Here is a 12,932-nt window from a genome sequence, read left to right on the forward strand (position 1 = left end):
CCCTCCTTTTCTCCCTCCTCCTCCTCTTCCTCCTCCCCCTGGCCCTCGGCGACCGCAGGAATCCGAGGAAGCCGCTCGCTGAGAAACCGCACCTCGGCCCCCGCCGCCTGCCGGGCCGGCTGGGGACCGCCAGCCTTCAGGGGGGACACCTTGTTCCCTGGGCTGCTGCCCCTTCAGGGCTGACACCTTGTGCCCCCGCCGTCCCTTCAGGGCTGACACCACCTTGTCCTGCTGCCCCTTTCACCCTGCGAGAGACCCAGGCCAGCTTCTGCCACCTTCCCTGTGGGGAACCCCCAGGCAGAGCTCGGCCCCTCTGTCCCCCTCCTCAGCTGGAGGCTGCTTGATGCTTTCACTCCCAGTGCCACCGGTAGCACCCCGGCAGCCACTGCCGCTTTCCCGAGCCCCCACCTCCCCAACAGCTTTGGGACTTCACAACCCCAGGCATAAGCTCATGTTCGGGTCTGGAGCTGAACACCTTCCTTGGGGAGGTCTTCCTTGGGGAGGCCTTCCTCGACGAGCCCTTTCTCCTCCCCAGGCCCACAGCAGTCACCAGCCAGCTGGGGTGGCACCACACATTGCTGAAATTTCTTCCAGGCTGCCCTAGCCCCGGGCTTGTGGCAGAGCTGGTGTGCTGACTGAACGGCATGTGGGAGGGCATCAGCCACCCAGCGGAGCAGCTGAAGGAGGATCAGGACAAAAAGCCCTTCGCCAGCATGTTCAGGGGTACCTAATAACATTGTCACTTTCTATTGAAGGTGAACTTTTTCTAGTTGAACTTCTAATAGCATTTTTCTTATCTTTCTGTAGTACACCTCATTTCTGCTTTGTAGACCATTTTAGGATGGGAGTGAAGATTTTAAGAGATCATCTCAACATACCAGCCAACAAGCTGTTAGCCATCAGCGTCTGCCATACACAGAGATGTGGATTTAGTGGTACACAAAGGCACGAAAACCCAATGACACTGGCTGAAATAAGTTCCACAGCAGACAAAAATGATGTCGTTAGCTCCTCTCAGTGGTATGATTTAAGACATCTCTGATAAAAAGGCAGTGATGAGTGAAATTATAATGAAAGTTATAATTTTGAAGACCTTTGCTACTCCTCTTTCCCGCCTGAAGCCAGATCAGCCAGCCACAAGACTGAATGCAAGCCAAGAATCTGCGTTTCTCTCGAGTGGGAAGCCTGAGCATCAGAAACCAACCCTCCCACTCTCACTCGTTAGTGTTCATGACTGCAAAGATTAAAAAAAAAAAAAAAAAAAAAGTCAAAGCAAGTATGCGCTGCTGTAGGGTGACGTCAGTTTTCATTAGTTGCCATTGCTAATTTCTTTCTGGAGAACTCATGCAGTGTTTCCCAGCCTTTTTACTTTACATAAGAATAAGATGCCCACCCTTCGATAGGAGAAACCAGCTACGAATACTATCAACAATTTAATTTGAGAATAAAATTCCATGAAATGGGTTTGAAAAGAGGCCATGCTTTAAAAAGTTTCAATTATTTCTGTTTGTTTTATTGCACTTAGTGACTAATGAAATCACTTTTCCTATGATTAATGTTTGACATCTTAGATCAAGAACTTCAAGTAAATTTGACAAAGTCCTCCTTTTAGTAAGCTGCAAAGACCACAGCAGCTTTCCATCAGCAGTTACTCACTGAGAAACAAAAGCTCCCAAATGTACCATTTTTTTCTCAAAGTGAATTTTAAATTGTCTCATATAAATTTTCTCTGTAAGCACAATCAACTGAAGGACTTTAACATACCTTTGAGCTAACAAGCCACGAGACTCTTAAATCAGAAAAAAAATTACATATACCAGGCACGATTGCTAATTATTGGTGTCGAAAGTAGCAAACAATATCGCTCTCCACAAAAAAAAAAAAAAAAAAAAAAAAAAAAAAAAAAAAGCCTTGCCATGTCTGTGCTCCCACGGATAAGTGAAGCAACAGTTTGTCACTTCCTTTTCGTAGAGTGTTCTACAAATATTTGGTACAACAATATTTTCGATCAAGGCACATTTCATCCCCTCTCAAGGAAACTCCGTATTTTTTAAATGTGGGCTTGGTTTGTTTTTTTTTCTCCTTCCGTATCTTGCATTTCAATGACAGACATCTTCCTTCTCACGTAGTTTAAAAACTTGATGATGCAGCCATGACTGAAGGGAAAAACACATTGCTCCGGTTCTTGCATTCTTAGTTTCTCAACAAACCGCTCGCAGTATCATGGGAAAGCACACACCAATATACTTAAAAGAGCTTGAACAATCCCAAGTGCTTAATAGCAGCCCGGCTCCACTGAGGTAAAATTACAGAAGCGCTGAGTGTGCATCATCCCTTCACTCCTACATGCACCATTTCCATACGGTGATGTGCGTGGCCAGCCCGGGCTGCCGCAGCCCAAGAGGGATTTCCTGGCAGTCACTAGCGCTGAACGCCTGCAGCCAAACCGTGCTATACACGAAGGTGGCGAGGCTCTGGCAGGGCTGCACAAGTTTGGAAATAGAGCAGCATTTTCCCACGGAGCCTGAGCTAATGAGCAGAGGTTGTACAGATGAGGCAACGCCTGCACGGGCAGCGCAGAACCAAAAACAAGTGGCTCTGCGGGGCTTTTGCGCCCTTGGTGAGAAGTCAGCTGGATGACACATGACAGCTCTGTGCTGGCACCACACTCCTGGTACCCAACCTATCCAGGTTCTTCCCGTGCCAGAGATACTCCGACGCCTTGCAGATCCCTCTCCTGCCTCGATGCGCTGGTCTTCCCTTATCAACACACTTTCAATTCCTTCCAAAAGGAATGTTCACGAGAAAGTACTGACTTACATATTAATGAACACCAAAGGAAGGGAAGCTTACTCTGTGGACAACTGATTTGTAGATTACTTAGAGGAAAAAAAAAAAAAATCTGAGCAAATCCATACTGCTAATATACCCAGTATTCTTATTTGTAAGCTTTTCCTTGATATTTAAGATGTATGAAAAATGAAAATGAAAAATCCCACCTCAACTTTACTATTCTATCCCTGTCATTTGACATTTCCTTTGTCATAAATTCACTTAATCAGTCCTAATACTCAATTACAATTCCAGTTTTGAAGATATTTTGCAGTAATTGCACATCCCTATTTATTACTTAAAAATACCAACATCTAAACATCTGAAGAGCGTATGGTGTAAATATTTTCCCAGATAACTGATGTAGCTTTCAACTGCACTTCCTCTTCTTTCCCCACTCTGAAAGTGCCTTATCTATATTAACTATAGTTTAGTTGCTTAACTGTAATCCTCTGAGTGACATTTAACATAAAATATGCTCAACCCAATTATCTTGTGACAACCTTTATTAGATTTCCTGGTAAAGGAAAACAATGCAGTTTTTCTGTTTAATCAGGCCTTTGACTTTTATTTAAAAGCAATTTTCAGGGCTTCACTAATGTCCCTAGCAACATAAATACAAGTCTTAATGACACTGCCTTTTGTTGGGGTGAAAACAACACTCCAAAGGGAAGCTCATTAGTATTGTTCTTCCCTCTCACTTTTCCAGCCAGCTGACTTATAGAAGACAGACTCTTGTTGTTAGTGGATTCTCCAGGTGACATTTTTAGGCAAACACTCTGACTTCTCCTTTAGAGGGTAAAAGATGCTCTTAAGTGATAAAGCAGACTCCCAGGCCTCTTTCTTTTCAATAAAGAAGGAAAATTCTGCCAGATTACTTCTGGCATAATCCCCTTCCTTTTTCCTGCAATGACAATTAATAAAGAATTAAAGCATCCTCTGGGACGCTGGGGGTTCCATTTCCTTTGGCAGCAGTCTTAAGTGGAAGCAAACCCGAAACATTTCACTTCAAAGCAATAAATGCTTTTCTGAAATGTCAAAAACGTGCACATTAAACAAAAACCCACCTTCATAAGAATCCTAAAGCACAAGATTGCTCAGACAAAAATAAATTTTAAAAAAACAAAACAAAACAAACAAAAAAAAAACATTGTTGCTACTAATTCAATTGGAAAAAATGGTCATCAGTACCTTAAGATCCCGTGCGTGGCCTGGGAGAGATGGCCCAGGGAAAGGATATCACATAGCATTCACATCATGGCTATCATAAAATCTGTAGACTATTTGTGTTCTCCTTATAAGAGCCTTCATTGAAATAGTCCATATGTTTTCTATCATTTCTGATAGAAATGAGATGCTTCATAAGGCTGTATTCACCTGGGTGTTCCCTCTTCAGTCCTAGCAGTTCAACTACCATTAGTTATTGTTGTTGCTTTTTGGGGGTGAAAAAAAAAATCACGTTTTTCCACATATACAAATAGCATACACTGGTTTAACTACATCTTTTTGATAATTTATTAACATTATTAGGCTTGAAAAACAAAATTAATTTTTATTCAAAATGTAAAGGTAAGAAATGTAAAATATTAGTACGAAGAAACAGTCATTCTTCCGGCTTTTTTTCTTCCATATATTTATTTATAAATAATTCAGTGAAAATTGTCTTGAGTCACCTGCAAAAGTTCTTATAATATTCTTGTATCATTTCATTAAAAGATGCAGATAACCTTGTATTTCAAGTTTTTGCCCATTATCACCAACTCCACTCAAATGTTATATGCAAATGATATGAACGATAGTCCTGCTTTCAGCTAGCTCGTCGTTATTACGATGAAGTATCACAGGTAGTAATTCCCAAAACTTTTAAGGGGGTGGAAGGAGAAGACTCCACCACACACAAGTTTTGCACAAAATGCATGCGTGTATATAAATACACCAAGTTGCTTCAGGAACAAGCACTAAGATATGGCAAGGACAAATGCAAAGTTTATTCCACGTATACTACAATTAATCAAGATGTTAGGGAAGTATCAAAATTTGTACTATTAACATATGGCAACGGTTTTATTGTTACAATACACTGCAGTGGATTAGCCCAACTGGAAAAGTTTTAAGCTGCAGATAGTGCGATTGCATTAAATCTTAGTTCTTCTGGGTCACGTTCCATGAATTTCTTGCAAACTTCTATTGCATCCTAGGGAAAAACAAACAAATAAACGAGACCACCACAATTACAAATCATACTTCCTCACAAAAAGCAACTGAAATATGAATAAATGGACTTTTCCATAAAGGATTACTAAATAGTCTAACAAGTCTATATAAACTCTATTTCTGATTTGAGTTACCACTATTCAGGATTATTTACGGCAGTCATATGGGCAGCATAAGGGACCAAAGGTTTTGTGCAGAACCAGAACAACAGTGATTTTTTTGTGACTGAATATAAGTTTGTGCAACAGATGTGTTACTTGTCTGACTTTCCAAACACATCTCTGAAGCTTGCCTTTACTGGTATTGCTTTACTCTGATTTTTTTCCTTTGTCTCAAGATGAACATAAACTGTGTGGGCTAAGTGAAAGATTATTTATAATTTCTTTAACTGGCTTTGGGGTGCAATATGGAGACCACATGTTATCAGAAAAAAAGAGACATTAAAATAAAAAGAAAAAGCTTTATCCAACTTTTTCCCCTGCCCAAACAAGCACAAATTGTATGCACACTCTACAGAGATTAGTCAACAGTACTAAACCATAGAAGGTTTTGTTTGTTTTTCAGTTTCTCTGGTTTCTTTCTTTTGTAAAGCTAATCCAATCTGGATACCGTAGGAGTCAGATGTACACATTGCCTTCTCTCAGCTTCAACTTATTATCCTTCTTTGGGGATGGCAGTTTATCCCACCAGTTAAGTGTATTCCTTTCAGATTAATTTCTCAGCTAAGCAGCTCCCAACACAAAGACGCATCCAAAAGAAACCATGAATCTAGACAAGAATGATTATTAGCAAGGAAGAAAGGGCAGAAATTTTAAGTGTTGGAAAGCAGATCAACTTCTGTCTAACTTGGTGCACTAACTAAACCGAACGAAAGAAAATGAGCAATTTTCGATTTAATCACTTCATCTCACATACAATTTCAAACAGCACTGGCATACGAAAATCCCAGCAGAGAAAAAAGTCGGTCTGATCTGTTACAGTCAGCCCTTCTGACATTCCCCATTTTCACATGACGATATTCTCTCAACACCCATAACAACATGAGCATTCTGAAATACTTATTTTAAAATTGAATAAACGTAATTTTGTCTCTCAAACCCACTCGCAAAACAATAGAATGTTTTCTATTCCTACCTCTAGGAAAGAATCATCACTAGTTTCCCCATGGTTTATTGGAAATGGCTTGCGTCCATCTGTGGAAACAGAAAGCAGGATTGATCAATGCATTTATGAAATTAAAATATAAAAGTTTCATTTTTTTCTAGAACTAACAATTCAACAGCTTCATTTTTTTTTCCACTCTATTTACAAAAATGTTACTTTCTTTTTGACAGAAGTATCACACGAACTATAATATGCAGCTAGCTATTCCCTTGTTTCTTCTCCACTGTTGACTGCTTCAAAAGACATCATTAGGTACATCCTGATGCAGTAAAAATGTCCAATCAAAGTGATGAATTATCTTTTATTTTATTTGAAAAAAATAAGGCTATAAGTTGCAACTATTCAACTTTTTAGTGCTGGTACAAAGGGAGAAGAACAATTTCAACTACACTTACTGGATTTAGCCAGACAGATTGCCATACATCTGTGGTGTTTGCCAACTGTCATCAGGGACTCCATGACAGAACAGAATACCAAACCCACCAGTTGGAAGAGCATAACTGAAATATTATTCTAATTTAAACAAATCCAATAGCTTAGGTACTAAGTAATTTCACAACACTAAAAAAAAAAGGGGGGGGAGTTGCTATATTTTTTCCCCATTTGCAAGATAATAATGCTGTAACTCCCAGTATTTTTAAATAATTCTATTCATAGAAATAAGTTTGACGTTACTTATATGAGATGTATAACAATATGAGAACATGTCAGGATATCCTAAGTATTTGCTAGACCAAATTCCCTTTTGGTTCTGTCTTTCTTTTTAAAGGCTTCCCTCCCCACAGATTCCACTGAAATGAACACTACTTCCAATCTACGTTTTCCGTAACTGAAAATAGATTCCATGTTAAAATACTTTTGTATTTACAACCATGAACAGCCTCTTGTTCACATTAGAACAGTGACTGAAGATATAATAACACAAATTTGTCAGAACATGCCAGGAAACAGTACTGAGCATTCAGTTCTGCTGCAAAATAGGCTTGATTAGGTTTTTTACATGTTACTTGGCAGACGTGTATTTTAAATTTATCTGCCATAAATAATGTCTTCAGTGCTTATGTTTTTACCACAGAATATTCACGTGACTCTCCAGCATTTTCTGTCACAGCTCACGTGCAGGCCATAGTGACTAAAGCCAGTGAATGAATCAAAAAACCTTCTCCCATTTTCCTACTTTTAAGTATTTTTTGCTTTCTTCCGCTAGTCCAGACAGAAGTTATTTTAAGAACAAAGGAAATGATATTAGCATTCCACTAGCTAGATGCCTTTTTTTTAATTGAAGCAAGAAATTAAAGTGGGCTTTAAACAAGAAAATCGTAATTTGTAGTACGCTCTTTAAGTAGAGCAAATTAATGAACAATGAAAAGGTAGCATGGAAATAGTTGCACACAACTGAAAAAAAAAAAGGAAACCATTCATCATGCTTTGAAATTTAGAGTCAGAAAATATTTAGACTACTTACTACACTATTTGGATGCTATTTCCATGCTATTTGATCTAGTTCACTGACAGACCTACAGCATCATGAAAATACAGAACTTCATGCCTACTGCTAGTGGCTGACCACTGATATTAACCCTTAGATTCACTTCAATATAAACATCTAACATACAACTTATGTCCCAGGTTATGATTAATTGTCACCTGTTAAGGGCATTGCTTAATTACATGCCAATTTTGAAAAGTAGCAGCAAATGTTCCCACCATAAAATACTGGAAAAATTAGGTTAGGAAAGCCCATTGACTTCCATTTTTTAAATCCATATCTACTTGATAGCTTTTTTTAAAAGGCCTGCAACAAAATATAGTTGCCCAGCAACATGCTTCAGATTTGAGTCATTAGAGAATATTTGAGCAGAACTTTCTGCTACACAATCTAAAGAGGGGAAAAAATAGCTATAAGTAGTTCAGAAAACAGAGACTACTGTTTTGAAGTTAACTGTCTAGTGAGCACTAAAATAAGACAGATGAAAAACTAACAAGCCTCCAACGAATGAGTTGTAGAGCATTAGTATCTGCTAGTATTCTATGTAATTTCTATTTTAACTGTATCATGCTATTTAATAATATAACTAACACTTGCAAAGTTGCATACAGTTCACTTATTAAGCAAGTCAGGGACACAAATATAACAGTGCTTTCCTCTCTGGAACTGCAAGTGTTCATCACTTCTTTCATGCTTCCTGTCTCTGCAAATAATAGAGGAAATTCAAAGACAGTCAAGTATTATGTTCCCTTTTATCTTAGCAGAAGAGAGCTGAGGAAAGGTCAATCCAAAAAAGCAATGGGAAAATTTCTGCACCTGTTTTACAGAAACCCTGCTACGCCTCAAACCCTATGATACACACGAAAAGAACTTAAGTCCTACATTAAATCATATCACCTAGTCTCAAACTCTGATAGTTAATGAGATTACTAGTTATATTTGTTTCAAACAAATGGAGAGAAGAGAGAAAAAGCGTCCTTACCCAATTCATAGAGATGACCACCTACGTTAACTAATGCAATAAAGTGAAGATCTACTTTTTCATCTATACTTGGTGCCTGCAAAACAAACAAAAAACATATTGCATTCATTAAGACTCATCACAATACGATTAATGAGAATATATCATAATACGCAAGACACCTGGCCAAGTGAGAAGCACATTCTGGATCGAGGCAGAATGGCAGAAGTCACACTGCAAAACATTTTTAAACATAATGAAGCTTCCTGAAAATACATACATCAGTTAAGAATCATCTCATTCAAGTTCCTGGAAGCATTTTCAGTTTTAGTTCTATATAACAACTTTGTTTTTCATTACTGAATTAGAAGTAGCATCAACTCAAAGACACTGGCATTAAAAATTAGAGACTGGTATGAATAGCAACTCCTCCACTAACCCACCTCCCATCACAAAGTGAGGTAGGACTGAAATGTGAACCTACAGTATTTTAAAACTAAAAATATTCACTTGGTCAAAGTAATTTTTCTGGTATGTCACTTATAGTACAGTTAACCTGTTTTCTCCTCACAGGCAGAGGAAAGAAACAACTCCCAGGATATAGTTCACACATCTCGTAATTGGCAAGGAAGGAAAACTGTGCGGTGCATAGAGCTCCATTCATCTCAGACTCTGCAATTTTGAGGCAGCATCACAGGCGTCACCACTGCTTATCAAGAAAGGACCGAAGTGCAGTGACAGCATCAAGAGACGTGACATAAAAAAATGGTTAGTTGGTAAAGATCTTTCTAGCACAGTACTGTGTTGCCAACTGCAGCAAGCAAAAGCTTTTTCAGGAGAAGAAAACAGGGCATGCACATTGTTCTGCTCTGCCAGCATGCACTCCCAGCACCGTGTCCACTATGCAACTTTTTTTTGAATTTCCGTGCCAAAGTCTGCATCATCAATGTTATGTTTGGTAGCAACTGATGCTCTTCTTTCCTCATGAATCTGTCCAGTCTGCATCTGAGCCCTGATTCACAAGGAAGACAACAATGCTTGATGGAATGGGAAAAAGAACCTTAGTTTGTCTTAGAGACTATCAAGAATCTCACTTAGGTGAGAATACACTTAATACATTTCTCCTCCATCCTTGCTCCTAGCCTTATGTGAATTTCTCAAAGCATTCAAAAAAAAAAAATCGAAGAATTTAGCAGAAACAGATAGAAACAGATTACAGTGTAAAATGAATTGCGTAGAACCTTACATTTACATCATATTTTCAAGACTGGGTTAAAATTTTCCTTCTTCCTGATGATCATGAAGAAAGACTTTCCAAGGTGAAGAAACAGCAAATCAAACAAACAGAATGAAGGAGAAGGAAACATAAGTCCTTCAACAGATCAAGAACACCAGAAAACACAACATTACAGAGGAACTGCCGATAGCTTATGGAAATTCTATATAGTAAGTTCAAAAAGAAAACAGCAACAACAAAAAAAAACAACCACACACGACCTCCCCCAGTCCTCATTTGATTCCTCTCTGTGACAGTTAAAGACTGAAAGACACAAATACCCTGTTTCACCTTTGTTTCAGAAGGCCTCGAATGCAAAAAGGGCATTCCTGCAGCTGCAGATGAGGACGCTATGAAAGGGACAAGAGGACCTTTCCACCAGAATTCCAAGGAGTCTTTTCTTTATGGCGTATGTGAATTGCCTTTGAGAATTTTGTTTTAATGAACACCAGTGCCAGGGCTTAGAAAAAGAAGCACCCTGAGAGTTTGACTACCCCAGCTGTGAACTTCCCAAGATCGCAAGTTTCAGTAATTTCCCCAAAACCACAGAGGACAGTGACTGACAACCAATAGGAATAGGTGCCATTGATCAATCAACTGTTTAGAGGCAGGTAAACCATGACGGTATATTGCCACCTGAGCCCAGCGCAGCAGTATGGCTTCACAGCTGTTGACTTTTCAATGAAAGCTACCAACTGGGAAATCTGAACTCAAGGAATTTCAGGGTGAGGGGAAAGACTACTATCAGTTAGTCTCACTTTATAGAGGAAATGGGTTGGCATTTAAAAGTTTTAATCCAACTAAAACTACTTGGGCTCAAAACAACATTAACTGGAAGAGCTCACAGTATCACAATTCTATTTCTATTTTCAGATTTTCAAGATTTGGTTTTGCTCAGATTTAGAACAAATTATAGTTGTCCTTTTGACTATTTTGAGTCCTTTTTTTTCTTTTTCTTTTTTTTCTTCTAGTAAGGACCTGTTCTATAAAGAGACACTAGACATGCCTGGAACGCTAAGTCTCTATACAGGTACAAGATGGATAGGGAGGCCATCAAAACAACATGATTAACTTTTATTTGAATTTATTTGAAGACAGTTATAGGATTCTGTATGTGCCTAATCTAATTGTCATACTTCCATTAAGTGCTATTGCCACAACCCATGAGAAACATTGTGTCTACATTTCACATTCTGAGCTGTCACAGAAAAAATTGAGCAACCTCATAGAGAGGATGAAAGTTCTACGCTATTATTGAAGTTTCTACCATCAGATCTAATGCAGACCATTTCCTTCCCTTGTGATTTCTTTTCATCTAATCTAGAATAGTAATAAATTTACTATGAAATCCCATTTCTTGAAAAATTAAGATTTCAAGCATTTCTTTTATACTTTTGTATAAACACTGAGAAACAATAGCATCTGAAGAGTCAAAACAACCTAAAACTTTATGTTGCTTATGACTTCGGCAAACAAGTAACTGGATTAAAGTTTCCCAGTGGGATGAATCTAATTCGGAATATTCCCACACATTCTGGGAAGAAGGAAAGACAACAATTTGCATGTGTGCATGCATGCGTGTGTGTGCACGCACACCCAAAAAGCTGCCCTTTCAGGCCAATTTCTACTCAATCGGGAAGCTCCAGCAATTCTAACACTTGAACCAGATGATTTTAAATATCAAAGGTAGGGAAAGAAGAGGGAATATCAGCTTCAGGGAGATGTCTTTTGTGGTTTCTACGAAAAGCTACACCTTTGGCCAAGTTTTCAGCTTTTAATAAACAGTCTGCGGGAATGCTTAACAGAAAAAGAGAACATAGCTCTAAGGAGTCCGTCTGCATGTTCATTACCGGGTAGTATTTTAATAGCAATTACAGAACTTTCTCTTTATTACTCTTCTTTTCAAAGAGAACTGTAACATCAACATCAGTCAAGTGCTGGGAACATCTGTTCCTTTGGTTTTCCACTTAGGAAGCCCTCTGTGTGCTGAAGGAGACAGCAGATTTGAACTATCATTCTGAAGAACAAAAAAGGAAGGAGAAAGACCTAAAAATCCAAACAAGATCATTGACTAGCTAGGACTCAGAACTGACCTTTGGGATTCAAGATTCATTTTTTAAATCTTCAGATCAGTTGTACTACTCAGTGAATAAAAAAAAATATATATGTTTCTTTCCCATTCAGAAAAGACAGAAAGAGTACAAATATCGGTATCTTGGGCAGTATCTTATGTTATTGATTCAGCCTTACTATAAGAAAGAAGTTTTGGTGGTATGCTTCAATGGACATGACTTTTCCAATTTATCTCTTTAAAAGAAAATCTGAAAAATAATGGCCAACAGATTTGAAACAGATTTGACAGAAAAAATACAAAACGTTTAGCACTCAAAGTGATGATTTTAAGAACGTATAATTTGTTCTCAAGGCACTGAGGTAGCTCTTAATAATATAGCGTAACTTTGTGGACTGCCACTCTCATAGAGTCCACAAACTTTAGCACACATGCTCAATGGGCAACTTTTCAACCTTTTTCTCATCCCCCCCAGCTATTTTCTCTTGCGTCTTCCAACAGCTCTCATTCCCTATATAACAAAAGAGCTTTTTGCTATTAAACGTGTTCCAAGGTTCATGGAAGCGACAGCCAGCCAAAATAGCGCTTCCCAAGGTTTTTACTGTACGAATGATAACACCTTCCTATTAGCTCTTCTAAGAAGTTCTTCGATTTCACCTTTCACCACTGCAGGCTGCCCTTTGCTCACAAAATACACATTCTTCTTTCTTCTTGTTGCACTAACCTTCTGAAACTCAAAGGTACAATTCTAAGTCACTATTTGCCCAACCATATCAGCTGGTCTAATAAACTTAATTTCATCTCCTACACCATCTATCTTGCTAATGCACTTAAACCATTATCATCATCTAGGAGGCAGCATTCAATTTCCATCCATTTGAAATCTTTTGATTTTCATGTTGGTAAATTTAGTATAAAACTTCAG

At 38.5% G+C, this 12,932-nt stretch overlaps 1 protein-coding gene across 2 annotated transcripts in view; it reads right to left on the bottom strand.

Moving 5' to 3' along the window:
* Positions 1-4,323: 4,323 nt before the first annotated feature.
* Positions 4,324-12,932, bottom strand: part of UCHL3 (ubiquitin C-terminal hydrolase L3) — a 43,097-nt gene continuing 34,488 nt past the window's right edge. For both annotated transcript variants that reach the window (XM_035320557.1, XM_035320564.1), the window contains 3 exons: positions 8,682-8,757; positions 6,181-6,239; positions 4,324-5,026 (listed from right to left, as the gene is read on the bottom strand). In XM_035320557.1, the coding sequence (XP_035176448.1) occupies positions 4,943-5,026; positions 6,181-6,239; positions 8,682-8,757 (219 nt within the window). In that variant the 3' untranslated portion in view covers positions 4,324-4,942. The remainder of the gene's footprint in view (positions 5,027-6,180; positions 6,240-8,681; positions 8,758-12,932) is intronic.

This window comes from Oxyura jamaicensis, chromosome 1 (genome assembly GCF_011077185.1).
Source record: "Oxyura jamaicensis isolate SHBP4307 breed ruddy duck chromosome 1, BPBGC_Ojam_1.0, whole genome shotgun sequence".
Classification (NCBI taxonomy): Eukaryota; Metazoa; Chordata; class Aves; order Anseriformes; family Anatidae; genus Oxyura; species Oxyura jamaicensis.